Raw genomic sequence first — 12,478 nt, forward strand, 5'->3', positions numbered from 1 at the left:
CCAAAATTTGCAACTCTTGGAGTGATGGCATGATACTCAAAGGAAATGCTTATTGGAGCATTTTGGATTTCGGATTTTCAGATTTGGGATGCTTAGCTGTTAAGTATAGTGCAAATATTCCAAAATCCAAAGAATCTTAAATCTGAAATGCTTTTGGATAAGTGATACTCGACCTGTAGAAATTTATGGGTAGTAATTTTAGAAAGATAGATTTGGGGAAAAAGTGTAAGAAAGGTTATTAGCTTTTGGTTATGAGGTGCCCCAAACTAGTCTGTTTTCATACAAGTTTTCTTCATTTTGTGGCCATGATCCATCTTGCCAACAGCAATGCAGCCATGCTGCAGGGAGTAGGGAGAAAGCTACTCAGTCGTTTGGGTCATACCACAGTTGCTCAGGCTGCTTTCATGGTGTAAGAAAATTGCTTTAGGGGTGTGGGGGGCGTGGGGCTCAGGCATGCCCCAGCTATGGCTCTGATGGAGGTGAGTCCCAGGGAGACTTCCCCACCCGGCCACACCCGCATCCTCCATGACTGTGGGAAGCAACAGACCACGTAGTTCCTTACCGCCTCTTTGTATAATTTTGCCTGCCTATATTGAGTTTAGTGTTTTTCTTCTGGCTTCCTCTTCCTCTTCCTTTTCTTTTGATTTTTTTTTTTTTCCTGTTAGATTTTGATGTCAGGGTATTTATAGTTTTTCACTGTATGGTTCACATACCATTTATATACCTTTTTATGCTTTTCAGAGGTAAACATCCATAAATTCTGGATGATGTTTATTTTCATAAGACTTGCTTTGAAACTTGCATGAAGAAGGGAAGCTTGACATTATTATCATTAATATCTGTTGAGCACTCTGAGTACTTGATGCCTCAGTAGGCAGATCAGCTGGAAAATCTTTTCCTTATTAAGAACAAGTTCACTAATAATAGTTGCATTGCCTGTTAGAAATAGATAATAGCAATTCTCTGGGATTAAAAAAATTAATCATCATTTGGAAGCATTAGTGCGTTATAGCAATCCAATCATAAACATTTTATTGCTTTTAAATAAATCTTGATTTCTCTCTTTTGGAAATAAAAAGTTAGTTTTTTAATATAGGAAGAATCTGCGGAATGGCGGCAGTTTCAGGCTGATCTCCAGACTGCAGTAGTCATTGCAAATGACATTAAATCTGAAGCCCAAGAGGAGATTGGTGATCTAAAGCGCCGGTTACATGAAGCTCAAGAAAAAAATGAGAAACTCACAAAAGAATTGGAGGAAATAAAGTCACGCAAGTAAGTTCTGAGAAACCTGTTGTGTACTTATGTTTCAGTAGAGAACACTTAAATCCCAATTTTTGATGTGGTGCTATGGAAAAAATGTGGAGTTTGATACTTACTGAGTTTGGATCTGATGGAAGTTACTCAGCTTTTCTGGGCCTCATTTTATGGCACATGTAAACTAGTACCATCTATGTGGATCTTTCAGAGTTGTCAGTATCAGTGATCCACAACTCTGGAGGGAGCCAGGATGGTCTCTCACATGATTCTCCTTTCCCCCAGCCCCACAGTCCAGCCCTGTTAATTTTCTTTAGATTGTAGCCTCATGATTAAGGATGTGGACTCTGGAGACAGATATTCTTGGCTCGTGTCCAGCTCTGCCTCTTACTAGCTGTAATCTTGGTCAGGAATCTTGACTTCCCTGAGCCTCAGTTTTCTCATCTTTAGAATGACACAATACTACCTGCCTTACAGTGTTGTCATAAGGATTAAATAAGATAATGCCTGCCAAGTGCTCAGGGCAATGATCAGTATACTTTAGCTGGTATTTTTGGAGACCCAAGTAAAGAATGCAAAGTGAGTTTCTCTCTATCACTTACTTGAGGAATTTTCACTTGTTTTATCTTATAATCGCATGAATCTCCACAGTAGGTTTTTTTTCCCCATGTAACATAGACGTCATTGGAAACTGATGAAAATTATTAGATGAAATGACAGTTGTGACATGTGAGCTCCACAGTGAGACTCCATCTAAGAGTAGGGGATAGTATTTTTGTGTTTGAGGTTATTACTAAGAATTTGATTATTCCTTAGTTTGAGTAATTATTAAGTGGGCATAGGAAGAAATTTAGAAAACTAACAGTATATCTTTAAAAAATGGTCTTATTATTGCCTTGCTCTAGTAAATGGCTCAGAGAAAAGTATTGCTAAGCATTTTTCATTGGATTCCTTAAGCAGAACATGGAATGAGACAGATTATTGTTTCTCTACTAGTATAAAACATGTATTACATTACTTTTTTCCCTATATTATTAAACGAATAACGTATCAGAAATGCTTCATTCTGTAGTTATCCTGAGTGAATGAAATTCTACTGTTAAAGTTTCATTCCTTTGGATCTCAAAAATTCATAAGACTTTGAGACACATGTTTTTAAAATGCTTTCTGAAAGAGGTAGCATCTTGTAGGGCAGTGGTTCTCAGAGTGAGGCCTGCAGATTCCTGGGTGTCCCTAAGGCCCTTTGAGGACTCTGTGAGGTCATACTGTCTTCATAATACCATCACATTGTTTGCCCTTTTCACTGTGTTGACTTCTAAGCTGTTAGTGAAAAGCAAGTGTAAACTGTTGATGAACCAAGGTCTTGGCAATAAATTGCACTCATAGTCATTATACTCTTCACCACCACATACTTGATTTTTTTTTAATGTAGGTTTCACTTAAAGATGTCCTTGGTAAAACAGTAAATTATTAATTTTACTAAATCCCAGTCCTTGAGTACACTCTTTAGCATTTTGTGTGACAAAATGGGAAGTACAGAAAAAGCACTTCTGCTTTATGTGCTATCCTCAAGACTATACTGAAGAGTGAGGTCACGTTGAGGAAAGTGCTGTGATTAGTTTGAGCTGCTTTCTTTTTTCATGGAATGCCATTTTTTTTACTTGAGAATGACAGACAAACTGTGCATCATTCAGACTTTGGTATTATTTGGTGGGTATTTTGTGAAAACAATTAAGACAGCCTATCACTTAAAGGAAAACAACTGACAGTATTCGTTGCCAGTGATAAAATGTGGGCTTTGAAGTGAATGTTAGGATTTTGGAAAATTTGTTATTTACCATTGGTGAGTTTGGCAGCTTCCCATAAAGTGTCTTCTGATGAGATCATTGCAACTTAAAAAAAAATGTATAATGACAGAATTTAGAAAATCTGTCTAATTCAGTGAACCAGTATTTTCCTTACAGCCAGTCTGTGATGTTAAATGAGATTGACCAGTGGATTTTAATGGGCAGAATAGGAAAAGTTCACTTACATGGTTTCAGATTCCACATTGGAGCTAACTTTTAAGTTACTACTTGTTGCATTTTAGTGCAGTTATCAAAGAAGAACAGCTACAGTTATCTAAAAGGCCTATTAAAATCTTCCCTTTTCCACCTGCCTTATCTATGTAAGACTTGCTTTTTTTATATCAAAATAGGTTGAATACAGAAGAAATGAGAGTTTAGCTGTTTACTCTTACTTAAGCCAGACATTAAAGAGATGATTTAAAAATGCAAAGCCCTGTTACTCTTCTTACTAATTTTTTTTTTTGGTTTTGGAAAACTTAGTTATTTTTCATAAAAATACATTAGCCCTTTATTTTTGTTTTTAGATGATTAAATATTTGTATATATTCTTAGTTTTAATGTAATGGAAGACAGCTCTTATAAACAAAAGCTTTTTGGGGTACTTACTCATTTTTAGGAGTAGAAAGGGGCTCTAAGACCAAAAAGTTTGATAGTCACTGTTATAGATTCTTTATTAAAAGTTCTAATCAGCCGGGCGCAGTGGCTCATGCCTGTAGTCCCAGCACTTTGGGAGGCCTAGGTGAGCGGATCACCTGCGGTCAGGAGTTTGAGACCAGCCTGACCAACGTGGAGAAACCCAGTGTCTACTAAAAATACAAAATTAGCCGGGGGTGGTGGCACATGCCTGTAATCCCAGCTACTCGGGAGACTGAGGCAGGAGAATCACTTGAACCTGGGAGGTGGAGGTTGCGGTGAGCCGAGATGCGCCACTGCACTCCAGCCTGGGCAACGAGCGAAACTCCATCTCAAAAAAAAAAGAAAAGAAAGTTGTAATCATGACAGCTAAATGACCTTAAGAGCCTGTGGTACATCTTGAGGCAAAATACTGTCAGAAGCCAAATGGCCACCAAAGACGGATTTTTCCTAAGGACTGGCTTAATTTTTATTCACATACTTGATAGTTATATGACATGTACAAACTCTGCAATTGTAATCTCATTCCAGATGAAATAATTCTGTGTTAGTCAGCGTAGTGAATTTAGAATGGGCCAGAAATGAAATGGAATTGATTTTTTCAAATGACTCAGGATGCATCACACTGAGCTTCTAGGGGACTCATGTTACTAATATGGGTCTAGGCTTTTTTTTTTTTTCTTTGTAGAATTCTATTTGAAGTCTACACCACTTGCCTTGTTTTTATTTTTATTTTTTTTAAAGAGTGTGGGCTAAGCATGATGTATTAGCTGGAGCCAGTATAAATTAATATTATACCAGTATAAATTAATATTATATAGTTATCAGGTACTGGTGAACCTCCAGACTCCTGAGAAGGGCCTTCTCGGCAGCACAGGACCTGGAGAGTCTCAGCTCTGAGCCAGTCTACCTCCTTTTTTACTGCTAATTGATTACTGATGTCCTTACCTTACACTTACTCAGATGAAAATGGAATTTGATGGTTGCTTAACTTACTTAGGATAACCTGATATAAAAATTTCAGTATCATTTCCTGGTATTTACCAAGCAAATGAGAACATTAGACCAGGTAATTTACTAAGCTCAACTGATACAATTTTTTTAAACTGATAGTTTTTTGTTGTTGTTGTTGTTGTTTTTGAGATGGAGTCTCGCTCTTTTGCCCAGGCCGGACTGCAGTGGCACTATCTCGGCTCACTGCAAGCTCTGCCTCATGGGTTCACACCATTCTCCTGCCTCAGCCTCCCAAGTAGCTGGGAGTACAGGCGCCCACCACCACGCCTGGCTAATTTTTTGTATTTTTAGTAGAGATGGGGTTTCACCGTGTTAGCCAAGATGGTCTCGATCTCCTGACCTCGTGATCCTCCTGCCTCGGCCTCCCAAAGTGCTGGGATTACAGGTGTGAGCCACTGTGCCCAGCCATTAAACTGATAGTTTTTAATGCCTTTCAGCTGGGAGGGGAAAATGTGTATGTTATAGTACCTATGTAAAAATGCTCTGATTTCAATATTATTTTCAGGCAAGAGGAGGAGCGAGGCCGGGTATACAATTACATGAATGCCGTTGAGAGAGATTTGGCAGCCTTAAGGCAGGGAATGGGACTGAGTAGAAGGTCTTCGACTTCTTCAGAGCCAACTCCTACAGTAAAAACCCTCATCAAGTCCTTTGACAGTGCATCTCAAGGTAATTAATTTCTCCTACATTGTGCCTACTGCATGCGGTTGTGTTTACTTACCTTATATTCTCTGGTCTGATTTGGTATTCTTTACTGTCTTACTCTTAGTCCCATTAACTTTCATATAGTATTAATGCACTAGACTTAACAGAAGGTGATATTTAATAGAAGGTTTGAGATCTCTTCAGCTTCAGAGGTGTTAGTCTTAGACAGAAGCCTTAATCCCATGCAGAGTTGTGTCTTCTCACCCTCGGTGGATCACACACATTCCTGTTACTTTAAGTATGTTTTCTATGCCTGAGAACTTCCAGATGTATAACTTTAGCTCTTCCCTTCCTCTGAACTCCTCAGTCATGTCTATCCAGATGCCTACCTGACATGGACCCTCAGGTGTCTGCTGGACATCTGAAGTCCAAAAACCAAACTCTTGTCTGCCATCTTCAGCCTTCTCCCCATGCATCAATGACAGCATCACTCTACCCAGTTACTTAAGCCAAAAGTCTGGGGATCTTCCTTAATTTCTTGTTCTTTCTTACCACTACATCTAGTCCATTACTAGCAAATTCTGTTGATACAGCCTACATCATGGATATCTTTGCTTTGTCTTCTCTCCATCTCTAGCGGCACAAGCTTTAGTTCAAGCCACCATCAACCACTAATTTCAATAACCTCCAAATTAATCTCCCTGTTTCATCCCATGATAAAAAGATCTTTTCTTGTTTAAAATCCTTCAGTTGCTTATTATAGTTGAAATGAAATTCAGATTCCCAAATGCCTCCATGGTCTGACCCCTGCCTACTCTTTGCCTCAGTTGAACCACTCTTCCCCCACTCACTATAGTCCTACACGGCACTTCAGGTTCTGAATCAAGCTGGGCTTTCTTTCATACAAGCTCTAGAAGGCTTACTCTTCCCACTTTCAAATGACTGACTTGTTTTCATCTAACTTCCTCAGCTCTGGGAAAGGAAAAGGGATGTGGTTTTTTCAAACAGTTAATTGTAATATGTCCTGAAGCTCAAATTTTTATCTAGAAATTCTTTAAACTTTATTAACAGGCTACTAGAATCTGTATTCTGTGATTATACACAAATGAGTTTTCATTGACTTTAAAAGCAGAGCAAAAGTCACATGTATACTCCTACACACTGTTGGTGTAGACATTCTGGAGGACTGTTAGGCAACACCTTCCAGTTTAAAATGCCGTATTCATAGACTCTGAAGTTGTTATACTTAGTACTGGCACAAGTATTATGCATAAAGATGGTATTATACATAATACCATCTTTATATGTATTATGTATAATATAAGATAGTGTTATGTATAATATTATCTTTACAGACTCTGAAGTTGTTATACTTAGTACTGGCACAAGTATTATGTATAAAGATAGTATTATGTATGAAAAACTATATGTGTATGTATACATATGTATACATATACAGAGTTTTCAGTATAGCATTGTTTGGAAAAATGGAACACCTAGAAATTGCTTAAATACCTACTAAAAGAATTAAGACAGTTATGACCAATTAATACAGTAAAATACTATGCATATTTTAATAAGGATGACATAGATCTCAAAGTACTGATGTTAAAACATGTCTGTGATCCTTTATTCAAGTGTGCCACCCGAGCAGTCGCTCTGTGTGCTGCAATCCTTTATAGTAAATTGCAGGCCAGTACATATATATATATATATATATATATGTATATATCTATATATACGTATATGTGTGTGTGTACATATATAGTGTGTGTGGTCTTGTTTTTTTAAGGTACTTAGATAACTAAATGTTTTTGCATTTAAAGTGCAAGAAAGATGTACCCAGAACTGTTGTTAGTGGCCACCTCTGGGCAATATGATGGGGTAAGATGAAAGGAGAACTTTAAAATATATATGCTTTGAGCTGACAAGTGCCTGTAGTTCCAACTACTTATGAGGCCGAGGCGGTAACATGCTATCACCGCACCTGTTAATAGCCACTGTACTCTAGCCTGGACAACAGAGCAAGACTCTGTCTCTAAAGAATAAAATATATATATGCTTTGAAAATCAAATTGATAATGGAATGTCTACATTAAATTAAAATTATACACCTATTCAAAATGTTAGTAAAGCATGCTTTAATGCACAAAACTGCTTCATACTAATGTTTTTTAAAAGCCTCATGTTATTTTATAATAAAATATATGTAAATGACCCAGCAATTCTACTCCTAATTATATATTCAAAAGAACTGAAAATAGATAATCAGACAAATACAGTCCCTGACTTAACGATGCTTTAACTTTTGATTTTTTGACTTTACAGTAGTGCCAGCGATACACATTCAGTACAGCATTCAGTAATTTAAATGAGTTATTCAACATAACCATTTATTATAAAATAGGCTTCATGTTAGATGATTTTGCCTAACTGTAGGCTAATGTAATGTTTTGATCTTGTTTAAGGTAGGCAAGGTTAAGCTGGGATGTTCGGGAGGTTAGGTGTATTAAATGCATTTTTGACTTGCTTATGATGGGTTTATCAGGACATAACTGCATCATAAATCGAGAAGCATCTGTGCTTGTACATAAATGTTCGTAGCAGCTCTGCTCACAATAGCTAATAGATGGAAGTAACCCAAGTATCCATGCATTCGATGAATGGATAAACAAAATGTGGTATATTCATACAATGGAATATTATTCAGCCACAAGAAGGAATGAAGTAGTAACACATACTTTAACATGGATGAATCTTTACAACATTATGTTAATTGAAGGAAGCCAGATACAACAGGTCACATATTGTAAGATTCCGTTTATATTAAATATTCACACTAGGTCAGTCCATAGAGACAGAAAGCAGATTGCCATACGCTGGCGGGACAGTGGATGGGAAGTGACTATTGGGATACTAGGTTTTCTTTTGGAATGATGAAATGTTTTGTAAGTAGGTAGAGGTGATGATTGCATAATATTGTGAATGCACTAAATGCCACTGAACTAAATGCCATTTTTAAACGGTTAACTTTATGTTTTGTGAATTTTGTCTCAGTACGTAAGAATACATCTAAAGATATCAATTCTAAATATAAGTAAATATATTCGTGTTTATATTGGCTGCATTAAAAAAGTCCACAGTGATCTGCTTCATCTTTCCACACTGTGTGTTTGTATCCCATTTTTAATTTAATTCAGCATCAAATGAATAATCATTTTTGCAGCCTTTACCAGAATCTGTGCTATGCTCAACTGTCTAGATATTAATAAATTCTAAAAACACAAACTACTTTTCAGCAGTTTATTATATAGAGAGAGAGACTGATATGCCAACAAGTGATTCCACATCCCTGCGTTAAATACAAATCAGAAAATATATGCGAAGTGATGGACTCTGCAGGAGGAATTGAGGAAAGACAAGCAGGAGTTCCTCATTCTTTTGTTTAATATGCAACTATTGAACATCCTTTACCTGCCAGGCTTCTTACCTGATATAGTTATGTAAATACTCCTCTTGGGTTTTACTACTTGAATTTCATTGCTTTATGGAGCACTTTAACTACATAACATAATTAAATAACAAAAACGAAATGACTGCCATAACAAGGGTTAGAAATAAGCATGACTACTCTACGGATGCAAATAATTCACCTGATGGGAGGAAAAGCACCTGTGTACTAAGACACTGCTACAAGTGTTCAGCAGAGGCTAGACATCAGCCAAGACAGTGTCCAGCGGGGTTTGAGAGCATTGGGTAATCAGGCGACTCCTTAAGTGGAGACCAGTTAAGCTTCCACTGTACAGTGACATTATTTCCCTTTTTGTTTGTTGTTTTTGTAGTACCAAACCCTGCTGCAGCTGCAATTCCTCGAACGCCCCTGAGCCCAAGTCCTATGAAAACCCCTCCTGCAGCAGCTGTGTCCCCTATGCAGGTGAGTGCCTGGAACCACAGGAGGCTCTTAGGGCCTCAGAATCTGAAAGTTGAGGCCTTTTCTTCACAGTCATTTAAACCTGTATTAGTTGGGTAAATGACTGCCTCAGCAGGGATGTATCTAGAATTTGTTTCCTAAAATACTGTAAATATCTTTAATAGAGATAAATTATCTAAGTGTAAATTGTGTTATTCTGATAGACTCTAATAATGATGGCTAACAACAATTGAACACTTGCTATGTGTTCTACACTGTTCTGAATGCTTTATAATGTTAACTCATTTAATCCTTACAACTCTTGGGTATTAGGTACTGTTCTTATCTGTATTTTTCACATGTGGTTACTGAGGCCCAGAAAGGTTAAGTAACTTGCCGAGGTTCATGCAATTAAGTGGTAGAGTAGGGGTTCAGAGTTAGGCTGTCTGGATTCAGTGACTTTAGTCACTACACTAAGACACAAAGGTGTCTCTTGAGTAGAATATGTGGTTGCCATGTCTCAGCCTTTACTGCATAGCAAATCACTTCAGAACTTAGTGTCTTGAAAGAACAGTTTGGTTAGTTTTCACATTTCTCTGAGTTGACTAGGCAATTCTTTGCTGGCTTTCCTGGGCTCATTCCTACAGCTGAATTCACAGAGAAGGTGGGATGGGGCCTGGGCTCAGCAGGATTCCTGGGCTGCTTTCTTCATGTGATTTGTCTTCTCAGGCTCCTTCACAGCATGGTTATCTCCAGCTCCAAGAGACTGAAAATGAAAGTTAGCAAAGCCTGTGAAGACGTAAGCTTGGAACTTGGACAGTGACACTTCTGTCCTGCTATTTTAATCCAAGCAAGTCACAGGGCAGCTGCGATTCAGAGTGGAAGGGGTGCACAAGGCATGAATTCAGAGAAGCATGATTCATGAGGGCTGTTTTGTAACAGGTCCGGCACAGGTCATTATTGATACATTAGAAACAAGTTTTAAAAGTTGCTCCTCCGTGCCATTGTGGAATGCAGATGAGAAGCGGGGCAGAGGGCTGTTCAGTAGTGCTCAAGAGGCCGCTCATTGTGCATTTTATTCAGCCGCTTTTGGACAGTATAGTTGAGGCGGAGTATTTCCACATAGGTGAGAGTAGCCAAAGGAAACATTGCCTAAACCCCATTATCTTGTGATAAAGGGTAGCCCTGGCTGCACCTCTTCCCTAAAATAATGGTGTTGGGGAGCATTTTCATTTCGAGTTGAGACATTTGTGCTGTGTTTACTAGTGTGCTCCCTCCGCATTTATATTGTGAGTTCGTGGCTTTGCATTTGCATGTATATACAAGATGTTATGTCCTTTTTTTTTTTTTTTTTTTTCCCGAAACGGGGTCTCACTCTGTCACCCAGATTGGAGTGTAGTTGCATGATCTCGGCTCACTGCACAACCTCTGCCTCCCAGGCCCAACCAGTCCTCCCACCTCAGCCTCCCAAGTAGCTGGGACCACAGGCGTGCACCACCATGCCTGGCTGTTTTCTGTGTTTTTGGTAAAGACAGGGTTCTGCCACGTTGCCCAGGCTGGTCTTGAGCTCCTGAGCTCAGGTAATCCACCTGCCTGGTCCTCCCAAAGTGCTGGGATTACAGACATGAGCTACCACGCCTGACATTATGTCGTAATTTAAAAAGAAGGGAAGGGAATACTGTTCCACCAATTTAATGACCTTTTTTTTTTTTTTTTTTGAGACGGAGTCTCACTCTGTTGCCCAGGCTGGAATGAAATGGCATGATTTCGGCTCACTGCAACCTCCACCTCCTGGGTTCAAGTGATTCTCATGCCTCAGCCTCCAAGTAGCCGGGATTACAGGTGTGCACCACCACACCCAGCTAATTTTTGTATTTTTAGTAGAGACGGTTTTAACCACGTTGGCCAAGCTGGTCTCAAATTCCTGACCTCAAGCAATCTGCCCTCTTCAGCCTTCCAAAGTGCTGGGATTACAGGCGTGAGCCACTGTGCGCAGCTGATTTAATGCTTTTTTTATGTGCTCTCTATTAATCAAACTTCATCTAAAATTCTGAAAATATAGGTAAAAGCAAAATAAAGATGCCAAATGTAATAAACTTCAAATAAGATGAACTTTAAGTGGTGTTTATCAGTTGACGTTTAATGTATGAGGCATCACTTTGTAAATCTTTGTAAAGATAGGAGGTGAAAAATATTTCTACAAGTTGCAAAAAACTAATACTTATGAGCTACATTCAGTAGCTTTTTAGTACATGATTAGTTAGTACAGTGCTTCTCAAACCTAATCGTATATAAAAATCATGTGGAGAGTTTTTAAACAGGTAAAATTCCCAGACCTCATCCTGGTAAACCATAATCTCTGGGGACTGGGGCCTAAGCTTGGGATTGTTAGTTTTTCAAAACTCCCTGGGTAGGAATTCTACTTCTAGCTATGTGGGAGTAACAGGCTGGATTATTCTGCCATCACAAACAACTATTAATAGAAAGATGGACAAAATATAAGAAGCAATTATTTTCAGACATTGTACGTAACTGTGATCCCTGAACAAAAATTTTAAAATGAGGTAAGTCCTACTGTGGCCCACAGTCTTTTCCTGGAGGCAATTTCCAGGTGGTGGTTCAGGGAAGATGAACCTACATGGAGCAGGGAAGAGAAAACCAATTGGATCTGAGTAGACACAAATCAGCATTCAAGGAGAAGGCGACTGCTCGAATTTGCAGGGCAGATACTGGGAGGAGGGAGCTGCATAGAGAAAGGAGTATAGAAATCTGCGTAGGCATCCCTTTGAGTCTTTGCCTGAATACCAACCTGTACCTGCATTGGGTGAAACCCCACAAGGATAATTTTCCAGGAACAGCCCTGCAAGAATAATTTTCCAGGAACAATTTCCAGGAACAGGGAGCTATCACGCAAACACTTCTGGTAGCTCACCTAGGGCAGGAAATCATTTGAGTTCCCACCAGCCGCTGTGGAGACACCTCTTTGAATAGATGGCATTCATTATAGACTCCTAAAGGACCACACCTGAAAGTATCATAGAACTAAATACCCTCAGAGTAAATAGTATTCTAGATCTGCCGTAAAAGATCTTTAAAAATAAGATGCAGAAGGACCAAGGAGATCCTTAAGTAGCTATAGTAGGCAGCCTCTAAAATGTTCCCCAGCGATCCCCCA

The 12,478-nt window shown here is 38.8% G+C and overlaps 1 protein-coding gene across 4 annotated transcripts in view; it reads left to right on the top strand.

Moving 5' to 3' along the window:
• Positions 1–12,478, top strand: part of SPECC1L (sperm antigen with calponin homology and coiled-coil domains 1 like) — a 145,313-nt gene that overhangs the window by 56,152 nt on the left and 76,683 nt on the right. For all 4 annotated transcript variants that reach the window (XM_055375170.1, XM_055375172.2, XM_055375171.2 and 1 more), the window contains exons 7-9: positions 1,097–1,272; positions 5,254–5,417; positions 9,236–9,327. In XM_055375170.1, the coding sequence (XP_055231145.1) occupies positions 1,097–1,272; positions 5,254–5,417; positions 9,236–9,327 (432 nt within the window). The remainder of the gene's footprint in view (positions 1–1,096; positions 1,273–5,253; positions 5,418–9,235; positions 9,328–12,478) is intronic.

This window comes from Gorilla gorilla, chromosome 23, assembly GCF_029281585.2.
Source record: "Gorilla gorilla gorilla isolate KB3781 chromosome 23, NHGRI_mGorGor1-v2.1_pri, whole genome shotgun sequence".
NCBI classification, from domain to species: domain Eukaryota; kingdom Metazoa; phylum Chordata; class Mammalia; order Primates; family Hominidae; genus Gorilla; species Gorilla gorilla.